General features: G+C 41.6%; 1 protein-coding gene across 2 annotated transcripts in view; it reads right to left on the bottom strand.

The window, feature by feature from the left end:
- The window catches only part of clocka (clock circadian regulator a), a 143,548-nt gene that overhangs the window by 22,675 nt on the left and 97,136 nt on the right, over window positions 1-23,737 (bottom strand). For both annotated transcript variants that reach the window (XM_072569529.1, XM_072569528.1), the window contains 4 exons: window positions 22,593-22,740; window positions 19,173-19,248; window positions 14,241-14,379; window positions 7,515-7,618 (listed from right to left, as the gene is read on the bottom strand). In XM_072569529.1, the coding sequence (XP_072425630.1) occupies window positions 7,515-7,618; window positions 14,241-14,379; window positions 19,173-19,248; window positions 22,593-22,740 (467 nt within the window). The remainder of the gene's footprint in view (window positions 1-7,514; window positions 7,619-14,240; window positions 14,380-19,172; window positions 19,249-22,592; window positions 22,741-23,737) is intronic.

Genomic DNA, 23,737 nt, shown 5'->3' on the forward strand with positions numbered 1-23,737 from the left:
CTCTGCTTTTCAAGCATCACACTCTCAACTCTGATCTCCAATATCTGCAGTCCTCATTTTCTCCTTCCTGACCCATCTAGATCAGGCCCACCACTCTGCCATCAATCCTCTTCGTCACTTCTTCAAACACTCAATCAAGTTAGTGAGACATGATCTCTTGTGCACAAAGCCACATTGACTATCCCTAATTAAAGTTAAAAATCACACAACACCAGGTTATGTCCAAAAGGTCTGTTTGGAAGCATTAGCTTCGGAGCACTGCTCCTTCATCAGGTAGTTGTGGAGAATAAGATTGTAAGACACAGAATTTATAGCAAAAGTTTACAGTGTGATGTAACAGAAATTATATATTGAAAGAGACCTGGATTATTTCTTTTGTATGTAAATTGCAAACTTTTTAAAAAAGTTACATTCTCAAGTGCACTTTAATAATTGATGTCATGTTGGCCCAGATAAGGTATTGAAGGTGTTAACTCCCTGTGAGGCTATCTGTGTCACAATGGTCAGACTGATTATAATCTAAAAAACCTATTTACAGAATCTTACATGGATTCATGCAGTTTTTGAACAAAGTAAAATGTAATTCTGCAAGTACAAATTCACTCCACAAACATATGTGTGTGTGTGTGTGTGTGTGTGTGTGTGTGTGTGTGTGTGTGTGTGTGTGTGAGAGAGAGAGAGAGAGAGAGAGAGAGAGGGGGGGGGTGGGGGGAGGTTATGAGTGTCTGTGAGAGGATGTGTGTATGTGTGAGTGTAAAGGTGTTTAAGTCTGTGAGAGGGTGTGTGTGGGAGTGCATGTGGAGAGAGAGTGTGTGTTGGAATGCATATGAAGAGAGAGAGAGAGAGAGAGAGAGTGTGTGTGGGAGTGCATGTGCAGAGAGTGTGTGTGTGTGTGTATGAATGTGGGGAGAGAGTGTGTGTGTGTGTGTGTGTGTGTGTGTGTATGTATGTATGTATGTAATGGGGTCACCTGTCGTGTGACATGAACATAAGGTCCTGGTTGAGGCCATTGCCACGGGTACCGAACTTGGTTATCAGCCTATGCTCTCTCTCTCTCTCTCTCTCTCTCTCACACACACACACGCCCTCTCACAGACACTCATAACCCCCCAAAACCTCCCCACCATAGTTTGTGGGATGAATTTGCACTTGCAGAATTACATTTCACTTTGCTCAAATATTGCATGAATCCATATAAGATTCTGTAAATCCATTTTTTATTTTAGAATCAGTCTGACCATTGTGACACAGACAGCCTCACAGGGAGCTAATACCTTCAATACCTTATCTGGGCCGACATGACACCAATTGTTAAAGTGCACTTGAGAATGTTACTTTTAAAAAAGTTTTGCGATTTACATTATGAAAGAAACAATCTGGGTCTTTTTCAATAAATAATTTCCGTTACATCACACTAAACTTTTGCTATCTTACAATCTTATTCTCCACAATCACCTGATGAAGGAGCAGCGCTCCGAAAGCTAGTGCTTCCAAATAAACCTGTTGGAATATAACCTGGTGTTGTGCAATTTTTAACTTTGTACACCCCAGTCCAACACCCCAGTCTCCAAATCATTAGATTAGAATGGTGCTGGAAAAGCACAGCAGTTCAGGCAGCATCTGAGGAGCAGGAAAATCAACATTTCGTACAATCAGGACTCCCGCCCACCTTCCGAGGACCCGTTCGCCCGTCTCCAACATACTCCATCCACCTGGACACCCCGTGCTGGCCTATTACCCGCCCTCAACCTCTTCATTTCCAACTGCCGCCGGGACATTAACCACCTCAACCTGTCTACCCCCCTTCCCCCACTCCAACCTCTCACCCTCACAACATGCAGCCCTCCACTCCCTCTGCTCCAATTCCATCCTCATCATCAAGCCAGCAGATAAAGGGGGTGCAGTGGTAGTCTGGTGCACTGACCTCTACACTGCTGAAGCCAGACGCCAACTCAAAGACACCTCCTCCTACCGCCCCCTCGACCATGACCCCACCCCCCCATCATCAAGCCATCATCTCCCAGACCATACAGAACCTCATCACCTCAGAAGATCTCCCACCTACAGCTTCCAACCTCATAGTCTGGGAACCCCGCACTGCCCGATTCTACCTCCTTCCCAAGATCCACAAGCCTGACCACCCTGGCCGACCCATTGTCTCAGCATGCTCCTGCCCCAGTGAACTCATCTCCACCTACCTCGACACTGTCCTATCCCCACTAGTCCAGGAACTCCCCACGTATTTTCAAGACACCACCCATGCCTTCCACCTCCTCCAAGACTTCCATTTTCCCGGCCCCCAACGCCTCATCTTTACCATGGATATCTAATCCCTCTACATCTCCAACCGCTATGACCAGGGCCTCCAAGCCCTCCGTTTCTTCCTCTCCCGACATCCCCAACAGTACCCTTCCACCGACACTCTCATTCGTTTGGCCGAACTGGTCCTCGCCCTTAACAATTTCTCCTTCGATTCCTCCCACTTCCTCCAGACCAAAGGGGTAGCCATCGGCACCCATATGGGCCCCAGCTATGCCTGTCTCTTTGTTGGCTACATAGAACAGTCTATCTTCCGTAGTTACACAGGCACCACTCCCCACCTCTTCCTCCACTACACTGATGACTGCATCGGTGTCACCTCGTGCTCCCGCGAGGAGATTGAGCAATTCATCAACTTCACCAACACATTCCACCCTGACCTTAAATTTACCTGGCCCATCTCTGACACCTCCCTCCCCATCTCCATTAATGATGACTGACTTGACACCGACATTTTTTACAAACCCACTGACTCCCACAGCTACCTGGATTACACTTCTTCCCACCCTACCTCCTGCAAAAATGCCATCCTGTATTCCCAATTCCTCCGCCTCCGCTGTATCTGCTCCCAAGAGGACCAGTTCCACCACAGAAGACACCAGATGGGCTCCTTCTTTAGAGACTGCAATTTCCCTTCCCACGTGGTTAAAGATGCCATCTCGTCCACATCCCACACCTCCGCCCTCCTACCCCACCCTTCCAACCGTAACAAGAACAGAATCCCCTGGTGCTCAGCTTCCACCCTACCAACCTTTGCATAAACCAAATCATCCAATGACATTTCCGCCACCTCCAAAAAGACCCCACCACCAGGGATATATTTACCTCCCCACCCTTTTCCACTTTCCGCAAAGACTGTTCCCTCCATGACTACCTGGTCAGGTCCATGCCCACCAACAACCCATCCTCCCATCCTGGCATATTCCCCTGCCACCGCAGGAATTGCAAAACCCGCGCCCACACCTCCTCCCTTACCTCCATCCAAGGCCCTAAAGGAGCCTTCCACATCCATCAAAGTTTTACCTGCACATCCACCAATATCATTTATTGTATCCGTTACTCCCGATGCGATCTCCTCTACATTGGGGAGACTAGGCGCCTCCTAGCAGAATGCTTTAGGGAACATCTCTGGGACACCCGCACCAATCAACCACACCGCCCCGTGGCCCAACAGTTCAACTCCCCCTCCCACTCTGCCGAGGACATGGAGGTCCTGGGCCTATTTCACTGCTGCTCCCTCACCACCCGACACCTGGAGGAAGAACACCTCATCTTCCACCTCGGAACACTTCAACCCCAGGGCATCAATGTGGACTTTACTAGTTTCCTCATTTCCCCTTCCCCCACCTCACCCCAGTTCCAAACTTCCAGCTCAGCACTGTCCCCATGACTTGTCCTACCTGCCGATCTTCCTTTCCACCTATCCACTCCACCCTCCTCTCTGATCTATCACCCTCATTCCCATCCCCATTCATCTACTGTACTCTACACTACTTTCTCCCCACCCCCACCCTCCTCTCAATTATCTCTCCACCCTGCAGGGACTCTGCCTCTATTCCTGATGAAGGGCTTTTGCACGAAACGTCAATTTTCCTGCTCCTCGGATGCTGCCTGAACTGCTGTGCTTTTCCAGCACCACTCTAATCTAGAATCTGGTTTCCAGCATCTACAGTCCTTGTTTTTACCTCCACATCATTATCCCTATTCAGTCCTTGCCTTTCCAAATACATGTAAATCCTCTCCCTCAGGACTCCCTCCCACAGCTTGCCCACCATTGATGTCAGACTCACTGATCGAGAGTTTACTGGCCTTTCCTTACCACCTTCCTAAAATAGTGGATCCACATGAGCCAACTTCCAGTCTTCCAGCGCCTCACGTGTGGCTGTCAATGATACAAATATCTCAACAAGGTGTCCAGCAATCACTTCACTAGCTTCCCACAGAGTTCTAAGGTGCACCTGATCAGGTTCCAGGAATTTATCTACCTTCATGTGTTTTAAGACATCCAGCAATTCCTCCTCTGTAATATTGACATTTTTCAAGCTGTCGCTGTTTATTTCCCCATGTTCTCTATCTTTCATATTCTTCTCCATAGTAAACACTGATGCAAAATACTCATATAGTATCTTCCTCATCTCTTGCAGTTCCACACATAGGCGGCCTTGCTGATCTTTAAGGGGCACTATTCTCTCCCTAGTTACCCTTTTGTCCTTAATGTATTTATCAAACCTCTTTGGATTCTCCTTAACCCTATTTGCTAGAGCTATCACGTGCCCCTTTTTTACACTCCTGTAGTACCATTCAAATAAAGTGACCACCCCTTTCTTATTTCTCAGTTCCACCCAAATAACTTCCCTGACATATTCCTAGGAATATGCTCCCTAAGTACAGCCACAATTTTATGCCTACTCAAAAATGCCACTCCCCCCTCCTCTTTTGCCCACCTTTCTAAACTTCCTATAGCATATATACCTTGGAACATTAACCTGCCATTCCTCAGCCATGTGTCTCTAATTGCTATGATATCCCAGTCCCATGTCCTCACCATGAGTTGAGTTAATCTGCCTTATTTGTTAGGCCTCATGCATTGAAATAAATGCAGTTTAATCAGTCCTACCTCGTTCACTGTTTTGTGCCTGCCTGCCCTGACTATTTCACTTGCTCCTTTTCCTAAATATACCAGTCTCAGAATGATCCCTTTCCTCACTATTGCCCTGGGTCCCACCAACACCTCTCCCCATCCCACCCTTACTAGTTTAAATCTTCCTGAGCAGCTCTAGCATATCTTCCCACCAGTATATTAGTCCCTTTCCAATTCAGGTGCAACCCATCCTTCTTATCCAAGTTACTTCTACCCTAGAAGACATTCCAATGATCCAAGAATAAAAATCATCCTCACCTGCACCAGTTCCTCAGCGACGCAATTATCTGCTCAATCCTCTTATTCCTACCCTCACAAGCTTGTGGCACTAGACGTAATCTAGATATTACTACCCTTAAGGACCTCCTTCGTAAATTTCTCCCTAACTTCCTATACTGTCTTTTCAGAATCGCATCCTTTTCTTTTCCTATGTCATTAGTTCCAATGTGTACAACTACCTCCTGCTGGTCCCTCTCCTTTTTTCAGAATATTCTGCACCCTCTCCAAGATATCCTTGATCCTGGCACAAGGGAGGCAACACGCCATTCTGATGTCTTGCTATTGACTGCGGAAATGTCTGTCTGTGTCTGTGACTAGAGAGTTCCCTATCACAATCGATCACTTGAAACCTGATGTACCCCTCATTACATCAGTCAGTCTCAGTACCAGAAATCTGGCACTCAGTGCTACATTGCCCCAAGAGGCCATCACCCTTTGCATTTTCCAAAACAGCATACCTGGAGATGAGGATAGCCACAGGAAACTCCTGCATGACTTGCCTCCCTCTCCTATCCTTCCTGCAGGTAATCCATTCTCCTTTCTGCAACTGCCATATCTCCTGCAAATTCCTTATCACCTCTATCTGCTGCTTCAAATGAACCTTGTGATCCGATAGAATTTGCAACCAAACACACTTCCTCCAGACATAATCTTCATGACATGGAAACTCTCCATCATCTCCCACATCAATCAGGAAGTGGACATCAGTCAAATAAAGGCCATCTTTGCCCCTTTAAAATTTACAGACCCAGAAAATAGCAGTCTTACTGCTCTAAAAACAGTGCTCCAGGCTAATTTAGTATTTTTGATTTTATGTTTAAAGTTCAGTCAAGAAACAGATCTCAATAAAAAATATAAATCAAAAAATAACCCACTCTACCCTATTGTAGATTTACCAAAAAATATTAGTGTACACTTTAGAACTAGCCACTTAGCTGCTCCCCTGTTCTGAGCTCTCCCACACAGATTTCTTCAAGGTCAGCTGTGAATTATGCTTCAAGAGTGTAGTGCTGGAAAAGCACAGCAGGTTAAGCAGCATCCGAGAAGCAGGAAAATCGATGTTTCGGGCAAAAGCTGGGAGCTTTGGGAGCTGGAGAGATAAATGGGAGGGGAGTGGGATTGGAGGGGGGTGGGGGGGGGAAGGTAGCTGAGTGCAATAGATTAATGGAGATGGGGGTAAAGGTGATAGGTCAGAGGGGAGGGTGGAGCGGATAGGTGGGAAGTAAGATTGACAGATGGGACATGTCATGAAGACGGTGCTGAGCTGAAAGGTTGGAACTAGGGTAAGGTGGGGGGAGGGGAAAACTGGTGAAATCCACATTGATGCCTTGGGGTTGAAGGGTCCCGAGGCAGAAGATGAGGCGTTCCTCCTCTAGGCGTTGGGTGGTTAGGGAGTGGCGATGGAAGAGGCCCAGGGTCTGCATGCCCTCGGCAGAGTGGGAGGGGGAGTTGAAGTGTTCGACCACGGGGCAGTGGGGTTGATTGGTACGGGTGCCCTGGAGAAGTTCTCTGAAGCTCTCTGCGAGTAGGCATCCTGTCTCGCCAATGTAGAGGAGACTGCATTGGGAGTGATGGATACAGTAAATGACAATGTGTGGAAGTGCAGGTGAAACTTTGACGGAAGTGGAAGGCTCCTTTGGGGCCTTGGACAGATGTGAGCGGGGAGCTGTGGGTGCAGGTTTTGTTTATTTTTCTTAGATGAACTCCGATGTCCAGCGATACTGGAAATCAAACAGCAGTGGCAGAAAGCTGTGCAGATTCACTGCTGGGTCAGACAGCTATGCAGGAACATCACAGATCCAATTTTGTTTAACCAAATGGTCTTGTGTTGTTACGTTCTTAGGGATTACCTGTTCAGGTTCCTGCTCCTCTTCACTCAAAAGGAGTTGAAAGAGTTACATAACTTTGGAACATCAAACATTCTCCTCAGATTAACGACTGAGAATCTCCTAGACTGGCGACCCACTTATTTTAAAATTTAAATCACAGTATTAGTCCTACAACACCCAAATTTTAAAAAATATTTTCATTAGGGCCCATGTTCCTTTCAGATTTGGTTGAGCTGTGGTGAGGATTCATTTTACAACATCCAGTTTTGTCGTTTTGAAATGTGCCTGATTTGAAAATCGACTGCTGTGGGGCATAAGCAAGTGAAGAAAAATCAACCATATAATAGTGATATTAAAAAAAAGAGACTTACAGGGGTCTTGAAAAGCTTTCTAATGTTCCATCAAGAAAGAAATGTTTTATTTAAAAAAAAAACTTTCAATCTTACCTGGCTGCTCAGTGATGCTCTTCTCTGGGTGGTTATTTCATGACCATATATCACTTTCGGTAGTGGAGGAGTGCTTGTATCAGTAAGTTGGTTTGTGGGTGTTGCTGTTAAAATTATAAAATTAAAAGCATTCAGAATCAAAAAAGAAGAAACAAGTAGAATGATTTAATGGTTCAAAAATTAGTACTCATGAGTAAAGCATATAAAAGAAACACAATTAAAATCTTTTTTCTATTGTTTTCATTGAGAAAAATAAATCAATGGATTTTTTGGTTGATTTTCATTGTCAAAAATATTAACAGATCTCTGGACCATCACTTACAAGGGAGATAAAGGATATTGTCATGACCCTAGCCAGAATCAGGGCTGGAAAGGTGTTAGTGAAGAGTGAGAACATAGGGAAATTAACCTATTTAATGAAGTTATGGCTCATCTGTACCTGGAATTCTACTTACCAACTGTTGCTCCATAATTGCTCGAATTAACAAAACCAATATAATGCAGGTTTTGTTTCAACTAAGCTGCAAAAGGTTTTTTGAGGTACAATGATTGAAATTTCTATTGATATTTGTAAGAGGACACTTATTTCTGGCTACACTACTGAATAGCCTATTTCTAATTTTGAGCACCTTGTTCTGGACCCTGCTATTACAGGAAATAGGTTCACTTTTTTTCACCTTTTAATTCCTCAACCAGATTACCTCTTATACAATAGACAATAGGTGCAGGAGTAGGCCATTCTGCCCTTCGAGCAGAATGGCTGATCATCCTTAATCTTAATTCTTCTTCATTTATGGAAATACAGGTCTAGTCCTTGAAAACTTTTTCACAGCTTAACTCTTTTAATCCTGAGTTTGATTTCCCAAATTTGATTTAAAACAAGAAATTATTTTTACATTAATAGCACTATTCTTAATAGGTCCCAAAACATTTGAAACACAACAAACTGTAAGTTTTAAATGTACTAACAATTATAGAGTCATAGAGATGTATAGCATGGAAACAGATCCTTTGGTCCATCCAGTCCATGCCGACCAGATATCCCAACCAAATCTAGTCCCACCTGCCAGCACCCGGTCCATATCCCTCCAAACCCTTCCTGTTCATATACCCATCCAAATGCCTCTTTAATGTTGCAATTGTACCAGCCTCCACCACATCCTCTGGCAGCTCATTCCATACACGTATCACCCTCTATGTGAAAACGTTGCCCCTTAGGTCTCTTTTATATCTTTCCCCTCTCACCCTAAACCTATGCCCTCTAGTTCTGGACTCCCCGACCCCAGGGAATAGACTTTGTCTATTATCCTATCCATGCCCCTCATGATTTTGTAAACCTCTGTAAGGTCACCCCTCAGCCTCCGACACTCCAGGGAAAACAGCCCCAGCCTGTTCAGCCTCTCCCTATCGCTCAAATCCTCCAATCCTGGCAACATCCTTGTAAATCTTTTCTGAACCCTTTCAAGTTTCACAAAATCTTTCCGATAGGAAGGAGACCAGAACCGCACACAATATTCCAACAGTGGCTTAACTAATGTCCTGTACAGCTGCAACATGACCTCCCAATTCCTGTACTCAATACTCTGACCAATAAAGGAAAGCATACCAAATGCCTTCTTCACTATCCTATCTACCTGCAACTCCACTTTCAAGGAGCTATGAACCTGCACTCCAAGGTCTCTTTGTTCAGCAACACTCCCTAGGACCTTATCATTAAGTGTTTAAGTCCTGCTAAGATTTGCTTGCCCAAAATGCAGCTCCTCGCATTTATCTGAATTAAACTCCATCTGCCACTTCTCAGCCCATTGGCCAATGTGATCAAGATCCTGTTGTAATCTGAAGTAACCTTCTTCGCTGTCCACTACACCTCCAATTTTGGTGTCATCTGCCAACTTACTAACTATACCTCTTATGCTCACATCCAAATCATTTGTATAAATGACAAAAAGTAGTGGACCCATCCTTGTGGCACTCCACTGGTCACAGGCCTTCAGTCTGAAAAACAACCCTCCACCATCACCCTCTGTCTTCTACCTTTGAGCTAGTTCTCCCTTTATTCCATGAGATCTAACCTTGCTAACCAGTCTCCCATGGTGAACCTTGTCAAACGCCTTATTGAAGTCCATATAGATCACATCTACCACTCTGCCCTCACCAATCCTCTTTGTTACTTATTCAAAAAACTCAATCAAGTTTGTGACACATGATTTCCCAAGCACAAAGTCATGTTGACGACCCCTAATCAGTCCTTGCCTTTCCAAATACATGAACATCCTGTCTCTCAGGATTCCCTTCAACAAATTGTCCACCACCGACTTCAGGTTCACTGGTTTATAGTTTCCTGGCTTGTTCTTACCACCTTTCTTAAACAATGGCACCACGTTAGCCAACCTCCAGTCTTCCGGCACCTCACCTGTGACTCTCGATGATACAAATATCTCAGCAAGAGGCACAGCAATCAGATCCCTAGCTTCCCACAGAATTCTAGGATACACCTGATCAGGTCCTGGGGATTTATCCACCTTTATGCATTTAAGACATCGAGCACTTCCTCTTCTGTAATATAGACATTTTTAAAGATGTCACCATCTTCATTTAGATTAGATTAGATTAGATTACTTACAGTGTGGAAACAGGCCCTTCGGCCCAACAAGTCCACACCGCCCCGCCGAAGCGCAACCCACCCATACCCCTACCTTTACCCCTTACCTAACACTACGGGCAATTTAGCATGGCCAATTCACCTGACGTGCACATCTTTGGACTGTGGGAGGAAACCGGAGCACCCGGAGGAAACCCACGCAGACACGGGGAGAACGTGCAAACTCCACACAGTTAGTCGCCTGAGGCGGGAATTGAACCCGGATCTCTGGCGCTGTGAGGCAGCAGTGCTAACCACTGTGCCACCGTGCCGCCCATCTATTTCCTTACATTCTATATCTTCCATATCCTTTGCCACAGTAAATACTGATGCAAAAAACTCATTTAGTATCTCCCCCATCTTCTGCGGCTCCACACAAAGACCGCCTTGCTGATCTGTGAGGGGCCCTATTCTCTCCTAGTTACCCTTTTGTCCTTAATGTATTTGTAAAGCCCCTTTGGATTCTCCTTAATTCTATTTGCCAAAGCTATCTCATGTCCCCTTTTTGCCCTCCTGATTTCCATCTTAAGTATACTCCTACTTCCTTTATACTATTCTAAGGATTCACTTGATCTATCCTCTCTATACCTGACACATGCTTCGGTCTTTTTCTTAACCAAACACTCAATTTCTTTAGTCATCCAGCATTCCCTATACCTACCAGCCTTTCCATTCACCCAACAGGAATATACTTTCTCTGGATTCTCGTCATCTCATTTCTGAAGGCTTCCCATTTTCCAGCCATCCCTTTACCTGCAAACATCTGCCCCCAATCAACTTTTGAAAGTTCTTGCCGAATACCATTAAAATTGGCCTTTCTCCAATTTAGAACTTCAGCTTTTAGATCTGGTCTATCCTTTTCCATCACTATTTTAAAACGAACAGAATTATGGTCGCTGGCCCCAAAGTGCTCCCCCAATGACACCTCAGTCACCTGCCAAGAGGGACTTCTTTCCCAAGAGTAGGTCAAGTTTTGCACCTTCTCTAGTAGATACATCCACATACTGAATTAGAAAATTTTCTTGCACACACTTAACAAATTCCTCTCCATCTAAACCCTTAACACTATGGCAGTCCCAGTCTATGTTTGGAAAGTTAAAATCCCCTACCATAATCACCCAATTATTCTTACAGACAGCTGAGATCTCCTTACAAATTTGTTTTTCAATTTCCCTCTGACTATTGGGGGGTCTATAAGATAATCCTAATAAGGTGGTCATCCCTTTCTTATTTCTCAGTTTCACACAAATAACTTTCCTGGATGTATTTCCGAGAATATCCTCCCTCAGAACAGGATATTCTAAAGCAGAAGAGGTAAATAGGGAGGCAGCAGAGGCTTCAATTAGTAAGAAAGCAAGGGATGTACAGAAAACAAAATCAACTCAAATATAAATAAACAAGAAAACAAAGCACTAGAAAGAGTAAACAAAGTGGAACATAGGTAGTGGGGGACAAATACAATTACGGAACGGTGTATAAAAGATGGGCAGAAATAAAGTGAGGGGGACAACCACTAAAAGGGTTAGGTTGCTCGTGCAGTAATGCAGTCATTGTCCATAGTAAATTGCAGAAATAAATTTTAAAAACTTAGAAATTATCATGGAAGATTTCAACTACTCTTATATTAATTCACTATGAGGTAGGTAAAATGGGTATTTAGCAATATTTTAGATTAGATTACTTTAGATTAGATTAGATTAGATTAGATAGATTATATTAGATTAGATTAGATTAGATTACTTACAGTAATCTTTAGCACTTATTAAACTTGCACCCAAGCATACTTAAGAGGAGAAAGTGAGGACTGCAGATGCTGGAGATCAGAGCTGAAAATGTGTTGCTGGAAAAGCACAGCATCCTGAAGAAGGGCTCATGCCCTAAACGTCGATTCTCCTGCTCCTTGGATGCTGCCTGACCTGCTGCGCTTTTCCAGCAACACATTTTCAGTGTGCAAGTTTAATAGTCAAAGCAACATGCAGAAGTCGTTGCAAGTTTTTCTTGAAGTGATGGAACAAGTCAGAAACAAAGTCAATGTCTTGTGGTCTCATTACCAGGATGGATCATATAGCTATTTTGATGAACCCAAAATTGCATAGGTTTGAATGCGTTATGTTCCAGACTTCAGATCCTTTCCTGGTACAAATCTTACTGCTGCTCCTATTTTCTCTTAAGCATGCCTTATTAAAATGTTTCTGCAAGATGGTTGCTGTCACACGGTCAACACAGCTCTCTTTTGTCATTATTAAATATGGTTTGAGATATAAAACTCATAGTCCATCTCCATTATACTTTCAATGATTAAATTATTGGTTAGCTTATTGTAGACACTAGACCTTCTACTGTTTCATTAACAATTTAATGGTTTTCAAGAGATGAGTAGTTAAACTTTTACACCTATTTGTTTGTCTTTAAGCCAAGGAGTCACTTCCTTCGTTAGTACATTGAACACACAGATGAGGTCATCTGATTTCCGGCAACTAGCCTGTTCAATCACATTAATTTTTTTTAAAAGTCAACAAAGATTCTCATTGAAAAGGTTATGAATTTTAACAATTATGAATATGATATGTCTTTAATGGGCATGACAAAACACTAATGAGAAACTCTGGATAAAGTGATGAGGAAAAATTGAGAGTAAGGACACAGACATATTAGAGAGATACACAGAAAGCAGAAAATGCATGAAAAGAATTTAGATAAATTAGAAGAATTATTTTAATAAAGGAAGATAAAAGGCAACTATGAAATTAACCCAAAACTTAAATAGCAAATTGTTTCACAGGCACACAAATAAAGTCAGGATAGGAATAAGGAGTTAATTGTAGACAGTTTACTATCGCGTAACAATAAAGAAATGGCAACAATTAAATTACTTTGCTTCAGTTATATTTGACCATGAATAAGATTAGAACTGCAATATGTGATTAAAATAACTATTAAATAAATTAGTCAAACTTGCAGAGAATAAACGTGGAATTAGATTGGTACATTTTGAAAGAATTAAGGGAAGAGTTAGCTGTGGCATTAGTATATATGCTTAATGATTTGGTAAGTGGAGCTGTTGAGCCAGAAGATAGGCAGATAGCTACCATTATACAAATTATCTAGGGAGATAGTGTCAAGATTCTTGAGTGCCGTTGGGGTTGTACTCAGCCAGGTAACTAGGGAGTATTCCATCACAGTCCTGACTTTAATTAGACAGGTAAACTGTAATAAGCTGTCAGAAGTAAACTCAAATACTCTCAACCTCGTTACACATACACCAATAGGAAACAAACATGGGTTATGGATGGTGGGAAAAAAAAGAGCAAATAGGTAAGCGGTTCATATTCACAAGGGTTATTGAGATGATTATTCTAATTCTTGTGCTGGTCAGAATATTGCTTCTCAGTTGTCCTTTTTCACATTTTCCCACTGCTCTGTAAGAGACACAGGGTGGCTGGTTCACCGATCTGAAGTCTTTGCATTACTGATTAAAACTCAAGGTTCATAGTAATGCTGAATGAAAATTAAACTGATTTTCTTCAGGCTTAAAATGACATACTGCCGAGAACAGAGAGTGCTTCTGAGCTAGTAATGGTTTAAAGGCTTCTCTGCAACTTGTTCACAGTTCCAAACTGTTCAACTACCAGAGAACCAATCACACAATTGTTGGCTGGCAGAAGACCTTTGTTACAGCGTATTACTTTTTGCCAACCACACTTGCATTTGTACACAACCATTTGGCTCCAGTTCATCAGAATATTGCTATCACCCATAGTTGTACAAATAGCATTAACAATGAGTATATTTACTTTCAAATCATGTCGCAATCCATACAATGCCTGGTCTTAAAACAGTTCTTTGTTTATTTCCATCCACAGTTAAAAAAAACATGAAAATAAAACACTAGTCTTTACATGTATTTTATACAGATTGATCAAGTGATTACATCACTAATGATGTATACTTGGTGAATTATATTATACAAATAATCTTACTGTCAGTCAGAAACTACTTTGGAGTTTTACTAAATTAACTAAATATTAACAATATTGTCAGTGAAATGAATTATACCATAAAATAGTTTTATTCCTGAAACTTACAGGTTGGATCAGACACTGCAGTTTGTGAAGACGACTTCTTTGAGCTCCTCGAAGAAGCAGATGGTGTATGGCTGTGATCAAATCTTTCCAATGCCTCCCTTACACTGACTGCATCTGGCTTAGTGTCTGATCCTGAATCCTGGTGACAAAAGGTAGGGAAATAGGAGGTAAAAAAAACTTGTTCTCAAATCAAATAATCATAAATTTGAACTTGATTAAAAACAAGCTAAATCTCCAAGCACTTAGCATAAAAACTCAAAATATTACAGTGGTATCTCCCACCGTACTGTGATGACAATAATTAGTTTGTGAGGGTAATTTGTCCTAGATGGTCTCAAGCTTTTTGACTGTTGAAATCGCACTCATCCAGGCATGTGGACAATATTCCATCACACTCCTGATGTGCATTTTTGTTTTTAAAGAGGCTCTGGGCAGTCACGTGTAAGTTACTTACCTCATAATTCTTTTGACTTGCTTTTACAATTCAAAAAATGTATATGGATAATCCAGTTCAGTTTCAGATCAACTGTAAACCTGAGCTTGTTTATTACTCGTGATTCAGTATATCTTATCCATTTTACTACAGCATAATTTAAACAAAAAGAGGAGAGCAATTTACTAGAGAGGGAAGCATTTGCTGTAGTCTTACATTGATGAGCATGAGAATACATCGAAAGCTACAATGAAATGCAGACATTTCTTCACAGCTTTATTGGCAAAATTGATGTGCCCAATCAACATAGAAAATACTATTAGAATTCTTTCATCTTGTCAAATTTTGAAAATGGTCACTACGTGTCACATCCCTTCTACTTGCTTCCTTTGTTGATCCAGTTATTTCATGCCCTTTAAGCTGCTAGATGGGTTCTGTAGCTTTTGGGATGAGAGTGTTACTGGCAAAGCAGACATCTATTGACAATCCTTAGTTGCCTTATTTATAAAGTTTCAAGTGGTAAAAGGTTTTCATAAGATAGGTAAAATGATCCAAATTTTAATTCAATGATAAAGAGAAAAGGGTAACATATGGCAAAGTTGAGATGTGTGTCTTGGAAGGAAATTCAGAAGTGATTGTGTTTCCATGTGGCCATTGCCCCAAACTGAGGACTTCCCCACTGTGGCTGACAAGGCTCGCGCTGTATTTGAGCTATTTCTCACACTTCTACCCTCATTCCTTCCCCTTTTTCACAGAAGAATGTTGATTCCCTTTGTCTTCACTTTTCACTCACTAGTCTCCGCATTCAAAGGGCCATCCTTGACTATTTCTGTTCCTCCAACAGAATGCCATTACCCAAGCACATTTGTGGCTCCTCTTCACTGTCAGTATTATACAGGAACCGTTATCTCTGTGACACACTGATCCACTTCTCGATTACTACAAATTCCTAATTTTTCCATAGTTAATTCCCATGCAATTGCAGAAAGTGTAACAAATACCCACTCACCACTTCATTGCCCTAGGCCCAAATACCTTTCAGGTGAAGCATTATAATACTTGTACTTTCGTCCATCGAATCTACAAAAATTGGGCCCTTGAAGACAGAAGCAGGGGAATATATTACTGGGAACGAAGAAATGGCAGAGGAATTAAATGGGTACTTCAGATCTGTGTTCACTGGGGAAGACACAAGCAATCTCCCTGAGGTAACAGTGGCTGAAGGACCTGAACTTAAGGGAATTTCTATTTGCCAGGATTTGGTGTTGGAGAGACTGTTAGGTCTGAAGGTTGATAAGTCTCCGGGACCTGATGGCCTGCATCCCAGGGTACTGAAGGAGGTGGCTCGGGAAATCGTGGATGCGCTGGTGATTATTTTCCAGAGTTCAATAGAATCGGGGTTGGTTCCTGAGGATTGGAGGGCGGCTAATGTTGTGCCACTTTTTAAGAAGGGTGGGCGGGAGAAAGCAGGAAATTATAGACCAGTTAGTCTGACCTCAGTGGTGGGAAAGATGCTGGAGTCTATTATAAAGGATGAAATTACGGCACATCTGGATAATAGTAACAGGATAGGACAGAGTCAGCATGGATTTATGAAGGGGAAATCATGCTTGACTAATCTTCTTGAATTTTTTGAGGATGTAACTCGGAAGATGGACGAGGGAAATCCAGTGGATGTAGTGTACCTGGACTTTCAGAAAGCTTTTGATAAAGTCCCACACAAGAGGTTAGTGAGTAATATTAGGGCGCACGGGATTGGGGGCAAAGTACTAGATTGGATAGAGAATTGGTTGGCTAATAGGAAACAAAGGGTAGTGATTAACGGCTCTATTTCGAAATGGCAGGCAGTGACCAGTGGGGTACCGCAGGGATCCGTGCTGGGACCGCAGCTTTTTACAATATATGTAAATGATATAGAAGATGGTATCAGCAATAACATTAGCAAATTTGCTGATGACACAAAGCTAGGTGGTAGGGTGAAATGTGATGAGGATGTTAGGGGATTACAGGGTGACCTGGACAAGTTAGGTGAGTGGGCAGATGCATGGCAGATGCAGTTTAATGTGGATAAATGTCTGGTTATCCACTTTGGTGGCAAGAACAGGAAGGCAGATTACTACCTCAATGGTATCAAATTAGGTAAAGGGGCTGTTCAGAGAGATCTGGGTGTTCTTGTCCACCAGTCAATGAAGGCAAGCATGCAGGTACAGCAGGTCGTGAAGAAGGCTAATAGCATGCTGGCCTTCATAACAAGAGGGATTGAGTATAGAAGCAAAGAGGTGCTTCTGCAGCTGTACAGGGCCCTGGTGAGACCACACCTGGAGTACTGTGTACAGTTCTGGTCTCCAAATTTGAGGAAAGACATTCTGGCTATTGAGGGAGTGCAGCGTAGGTTCACGAGGTCAATTCCTGGAATGGCAGGATTGCCTTACACGGAAAGACTGAAGCGACTGGGCTTGTATACCCTTGAGTTTAGAAGACTGAGAGGGGATCTGATTGAAACGTATAGGATTATGAAAGGACTGGACACTCTGGCAGGAGGGAACATATTTCCGTTGATGGGGGAGTGCCGAACCAGAGGACACAACTTAAAAATACGGGGTAGACCATTTAGGACAGAGATGAGGAGAAACTACTTCACCCAGAGAGTGGTGGCTGTGTGGAATGCTCTGCCCCAGAGGGCAGTGGAGGCCCAGTCTCTGGATTCTTTTAAGAAAGAATTGGATAGAGCTCTTAAAGATAGTGGAGTCAAGGGGTATGGAGATAAGGCTGGAACAGGATACTGATTAGGAATGATCAGCCATGATCATATTGAATGGCGGTGCAGGCTCGAAGGGCAGAATGGCCTACTCCTGCTTCTATTGTCTATTGTCTACTATATTTGCTACTTAGCATATGGTCTCTTTTACAGTGGTGAGACCATATGCACACTGGGTGACCATCTTGCAGGTCACCTCTGTTCATAGGAATGACCTAATCTTTCAATTGCTTACCATTTCAATAATCCCTCCTTGCTCCCACACTAACATTTCATGTACTGTTGGCATCACTTTGCATTGCAAACCAGCTGTCCAGGCGACTGAGTTAACTGATCCCCTAACTAGGGTATATGCAGTGGTTTAGACCTTTGAATAGTGATCGTGAAGTATCCTTGTTAACATCATGAATACAGCATATGGCTAGTCAAGTACTGAAGCATGAACTCTGGATACCAGAGAGCAGCCTAATTTGATTTTTAATTGGACACTTCCATTAATGAATGAGAATGGACACCTTCGCTTTCCCCCAAAACAGGATATATCTGAAAAAACTAGTGCAGGACCACTGAATTCTTTGGTCTACAGTTTTATAACTGTACACTTTGCGCCTATGGATTTGTGCTTCTTTAAACCCTAAATTAAACACTAGGTTTTCCAAACATATTCAAAGTATTGTAAAACAAACATGACACATTTTCTTCAAATGTATACGTTTTTAACCTATTTTATCATGGTATATCTAGCAATGTATGCCTATTGTTCTTAATTAGTAGGAAGATCATCTTTTTGCCACACTGTTAATTCTTCTACAAATGGTCATTTTGGCATATAGTTTGAAGAAAAACAATTTATTGGTCTTAAGCTAATAAAATCAATGATTTCCATTCCTCCCTTAAATTAGACCACTGAGTGCCCATTATTTACTCAGAACACTCATGTGGGTGGCACAGTGGCTCAGTGATTAGCATTGCTGCCTCACACACCAGGGTCCCAGGTTCGATTCCAGCTCTGGGTGACTATCTGTGTGGAGTTTGCACATTCTTCCAGTGTCTGCGTGGGTTTCCTCCGGGTGCTCCAGTTTCCTCCCACAATCCAAAGATGTGCAGGTTAGGTGAATTGGCCATGCTAAATTGCTCATAGTGTGAGGTGCATTAGTCGGAGGGAAATGGGTCTGAGTGGACTACTCTTCAGAGGGTTGATATGGACTTGTTGGGCCAAAGGACCTGTTTCCACACTGTAGGGAATCTAATCAGTATACATTACTGCAAATGATTTTTGAGAAGATCAGTAACCCAGGTTGATGATAAGTCTGTAAGTTAGCTCGCTGAGCCTGAAGTTTTGTTTTTAGACGTTTAGTCACCATACTAGATAACATCATCAGTGAGAGCCTCTGGTGAAGTGCTGGTGGTATGTCCCATCTCTCTATTTATAGATCTCGGTTTCTTAAGGTGGGTGATGTCATTTCCAGTTCTTTTTTCTTTCACGGAAAGGTAAATAGGATCTAAGTCTATGTGTTTAAATCGACTTAGATTGTATCTACCTTTCCTTGAGAAAAAGAACCAGAAATGACATTACCCACCTAAAGAAACCACAACCTATAAACAGAGAGTTGGGACATACCACCAGCACTTCACCAGCGACTTTAACTGATGATGTTACCTAATCATGGTGACGAAACATCCAAAAACAAACCTTCAAGTTCAGCACGCTAACTTACACACATACATTACTGTACTTTACCCGGTCAGCAATAATATCTGGTGGGGACTCTTCTATTCCAAGCTTTCCTCTTCTCTCTGCACGTACTTCTGCGTAGCTGTGTAAGATATGAAAATCTGCAATAATGTCATGATATCCACATTACATTTCAACTTTAATGTACACTGCCTTTGTGGCACTTCCCTAAGCTAGCTTAAGGATAACTTCTAAACTTAAAAGCAATCTACAGTAGGTCATTGCACACTGAATGCGATCTTCATGAACTAGTTTCAGTCACTTAAAAGGGTCAGAGATGAATTTCCATGTTATTTCCCTAGTTGTCATGCTCTTTTAAAATTTGCCCGTGACCTGAGAGGTTCAGGAGAATTCGTTTAAGTTGCAAGTTAGATGGATTAGTATTTTTTTTCTGACTTCTTGATGCTTGTATTTTAAAAAATGTTTTTAAAAATCTCCTACTGCAATCAGAATGTGATCTTTTGCAATATTGTAATCTTCTTTCATAAATGTGTTCAATCATGATCATTTTCTATTCATGGGATATGAGCAATATTGTCCATCCAAATTGCCTTGAAGAAGGTGCTGGTGACCTACTCTTGATCTGCTGCAATTCATGCTGTGCACCTATACCCATTGTACTGTTTTGGATTAGATTACTTACAATGTGGAAACAGGCCCTTCGGCCCAACAAGTCCACACCGCCCCGCCGAAGCGCAACCCACCCATACCCCTACGTCTACCCCTTACCTAACACTACAGGCAATTTAGTATGGCCAATTCACCTGACCTGCACATCTTTGGAGTGTGGGAGGAAACCGGAGCACCCGGAGGAAACCCACGCAGACACGGGGAGAATGTGCAAACTCCACACAGAGAGTCGCCTGAGGCGGGAATTGAACCCGGGTCTCTGGCGCTGTGAGGCAGCAGTGCTAACCACTGTGCCACCGTGCCGCCCTTAATTTTGACCGAGTAATAGTAATAAAACAGTGATATAGTTCCAAGTCATTGTGATACATGACTTGAAATGCAATTTGTAGCTGTTGAACCGCTTTCAGAGTGGTAGAGATGGTGGGTTTGGAAGATTCTACTGAAGGAACCTTAGTGAGTTGCTGCAATGCACCTTTTTCATAGAACAAATTAAAGCCACAGCATGCCTTTGGTGGAGGGAGTAAATGTTTAAATTGGTGCTTGGATGCGAATCACGCAGTTGCTTTGTCCTGGATTTAGGGGTTGTAAATATTGTTGAAGCTGTACTGATTGAGGCAACTGGGGAGTCAGGAGGTGAGTTAATCATCACAGAATTCCTAGTATCTGACCTGCTCCCGTAACCATAATGTACACTTGGTTGGTCCAGTTAAGTTTCTAGTCTATGGCGACACCTACGATGTTGATAATGGAGCATTTAACAATGACAATATCAGTGGAAGGAGATTGGGTGGTTTTTCTCATTGAATATGATCACTGACTCATAATTGTAAGGTATTAATTTTGGTTACATATGTAACAGTCCAATATTGTTCAGATTGTGGAATGTTGTTCAGGGAAGGCAGAAGCCTAGTGATATTTTCATTGTAATATTAATCCAGAGACCGAGGTAATGTTCTGGGTCCTAGGTTTCAACGTTGCCATGGCAGATGGTGGAATTTGAATTCAATGAAATCTGGATTAAGTCGTCTAATGAGGACCATGAAGCTGTTGCACCCATTTGGTTCACTAATGCCCTACTACTGTCCTTACCTGGTATGTTCCAGACCCAGAATAATGTGGTTAACTCTTAAATGCCCTCTGAGCTATTGGGATGGGCAATAAATGCTGGCCTAGCCTCCAATGCCTATATCCCATGAAAGAAGAAAGTCTACTATGGATGCTAGATATCAACTCAGTCAAATTCTGCCTTGATATCAAAAGCAGTAACTCCCACCCCACCTCAGAAAGTCTGCTCTTTGGTCCTGAGTGTGGGTCAAATTTTAATGAAGCATACAGACAAGTGGCCCTGGCAGAACCCAATTTGAGTATCAATGATAAAAACTGAAAACACTCCAGAAACTCAGTAGGTCTGGCAGCATCTGTGCAAAAAAAGAGATAACACGTTGAGACTAATATAACTCTTCATGTTCCTGATATCTAGCATCTGCGGTACTTTGATTTTATCTGAGCATCAGTAAACCAGTTACTGGTGAGTAAATGCCAGCAATGTCAACCATATATTACTTGGTGATAACTGAGAATATTTTTACAGGGCAATAATTAATTGGGATGGATTTGTCCTGCTCTTTATGCACAGTGCATAAATGGGCAATTTTCCCATGGTTAGCCAGATGCCAGAATTGTGGCTGTTTTATTTTGACTGGTCTAAGACAGGCAGACACTAAACACTGAGAGCAGGTGAGAATCCATGCAAAGAAAATGACCACAGAGCTACTGCTTCTTTCTCAGTCATTTATAAATATATTAGCAGAACTGCCATTTTGTTAATGGCATACTGCTTTTATGGTTTCCTTATTTAAATATGAAGTAGCGAATCCTCAGTATGAAGTTAAACTTTATAATTACTTAAAGAAAACATTATGGAATACATGCAAAGCAGGAGTCATGAAACTTTATTGGTTTAAGAGCTGTCTGATGTGAGAAATTATGTCAAAGAATGGAAATACAAATACTTTGGAGGAATAACTGCTATGGTGAATTCATGATCCATTTCAGCACTTGGTGGGTGCAATGCATGTCAGAGGTATCATAGTTCAGATGAGCCACTGAATACTTGCTCTCTCAGGTGGATGCAAAAACTCTCATGGCATTATTTTGACAATGAACACAGATGTAACTCCTGGCGGCCTGCTATTACTTATTCTTACAAACAATATTTCCAGAAACAAATTATTTGGTTTGCATTGTTTTGCAGTTTGTAGCAGCTCACTGTGAGCAAATTGGCTGTCGTGTTTCCTGAACTCTAACAGCATTGAGACTTCAAATTACTTCATTTGTTAGAAAAAGCAGTTTAAGCCATCATCCAGTGGTCACGAAAGACACTGCTTAAGTGCATGTCTTTCTTGCGGAGATCTTTAAAATATGGATATATAATTCTTGGAAGTTCAGAATTTTAAGGCTGGATAATCTCTGGAAGTTCAGGTATATTGATGTGTTGCTTAACACTTGCATAATGGAAAGTAACATTTTGAGGAAGCATCTAAATCCTAAGTTCTAACACATTAAAAAATATTGAAAATAAGAGGATAATTTTCTGTCAAGAAAAATGGGAAGTGTTTCCCTCAAGAACTCTCAACAGACATTTCTTCCTCTTTGGTTACCATTTTATATGGGTCTTAAAATTTAATTGGCTAAATGTTACAAGTAATTAGGGTGGCACAAATTTTAACTGGTAGATTTGAGTACAAATAAGAATGATAGTACATACTGAAGTAGACTAAATGTATCAGAACATACCTTACAACAGTATGAGTACAGACAATGAATTCTGGCCTGGAGTTCCACTGATGATAAGTAATATAATAGTGAGTCTGAAGCCACATCCACTGTTGCCCTTTTGTAAGAAATCTATAGTGGCAGGATTTGCCCTTTCCATACTGCATTACTAAAATGAAAAATAGGTTGATATATCATTATACATTCATACTGAAAATTTATTATAGCCACAGTATCCATGCATCAGCTTTGTGATTATTCAACGTTTATATGTACAATGCAAAATTAAATTATTTGAGACAATGTTAGAATTTCAGTCAGTTATAACTATTTTTAACCAATCCCAAGTGCTCTTTAGATCTAAATTTCAAATGAACTTATACTACTGGCTGACACAGAAAAATCAATGTAAACAGGCCACTTTCGTTTTTGTGCCCAAAACAAGCAATAGCTGTTCTGATGCGCCAACGCTAAAAGGAAGGAAGGTTAAGCTTATTTTTTTTAAAAATCAGGATGTGACTCTCATTCCTAATTTTCTAGCTTGCCACAACTGAATACCATGTTAGGCAGCACTGGAAAACAAACAATAGAAATAATAATAGACAACAATAGCCCCACTCTCTCAATAAATTAGATCATGGCTCATATACAATTTAACTCTACCCTCTGGGTTTGCTTATGCTGAAAACCTTTACTGAACAGAAATGAATCAATCTCAGTTCTGAAATTTTCAACTGCCCTAATTTTCATATTTATTTGAGGGACAGAATTCCAAAAATACTTGCTAACTTAATTTACCATCAATAGTTCAGCTCTAAATTTAAGGTTATACTTGTTTGTTCAGAAGAGCAGTATTTCTCTCCATTTAACCTAACCACCCTTTAGTCCTTTTAAATACCTTCGGTGAAACATTTTTCAATATTCTATATTCAACTTAATACAATTGCCCATGCAACCTATGTGTACAAATCAACCATTTTAGCCCTTGTATTATTCTGAGTCAACTACAATGAGATAGGACTGGAGTTAAATACAAGTGAAGCCAGATAATAATTACAGGATGTTCATTAATCAGTTGGCTTTTCGTGGCAATTCATTGAAACCAATGTTTTGCATTTAGATTTTTACTAAATTAAATATTTTCAAAGTGCCACAATGGAATTTGA

Source organism: Chiloscyllium punctatum, chromosome 1 (genome assembly GCF_047496795.1).
Source record: "Chiloscyllium punctatum isolate Juve2018m chromosome 1, sChiPun1.3, whole genome shotgun sequence".
In the NCBI taxonomy this organism is placed as follows: Eukaryota; Metazoa; Chordata; class Chondrichthyes; order Orectolobiformes; family Hemiscylliidae; genus Chiloscyllium; species Chiloscyllium punctatum.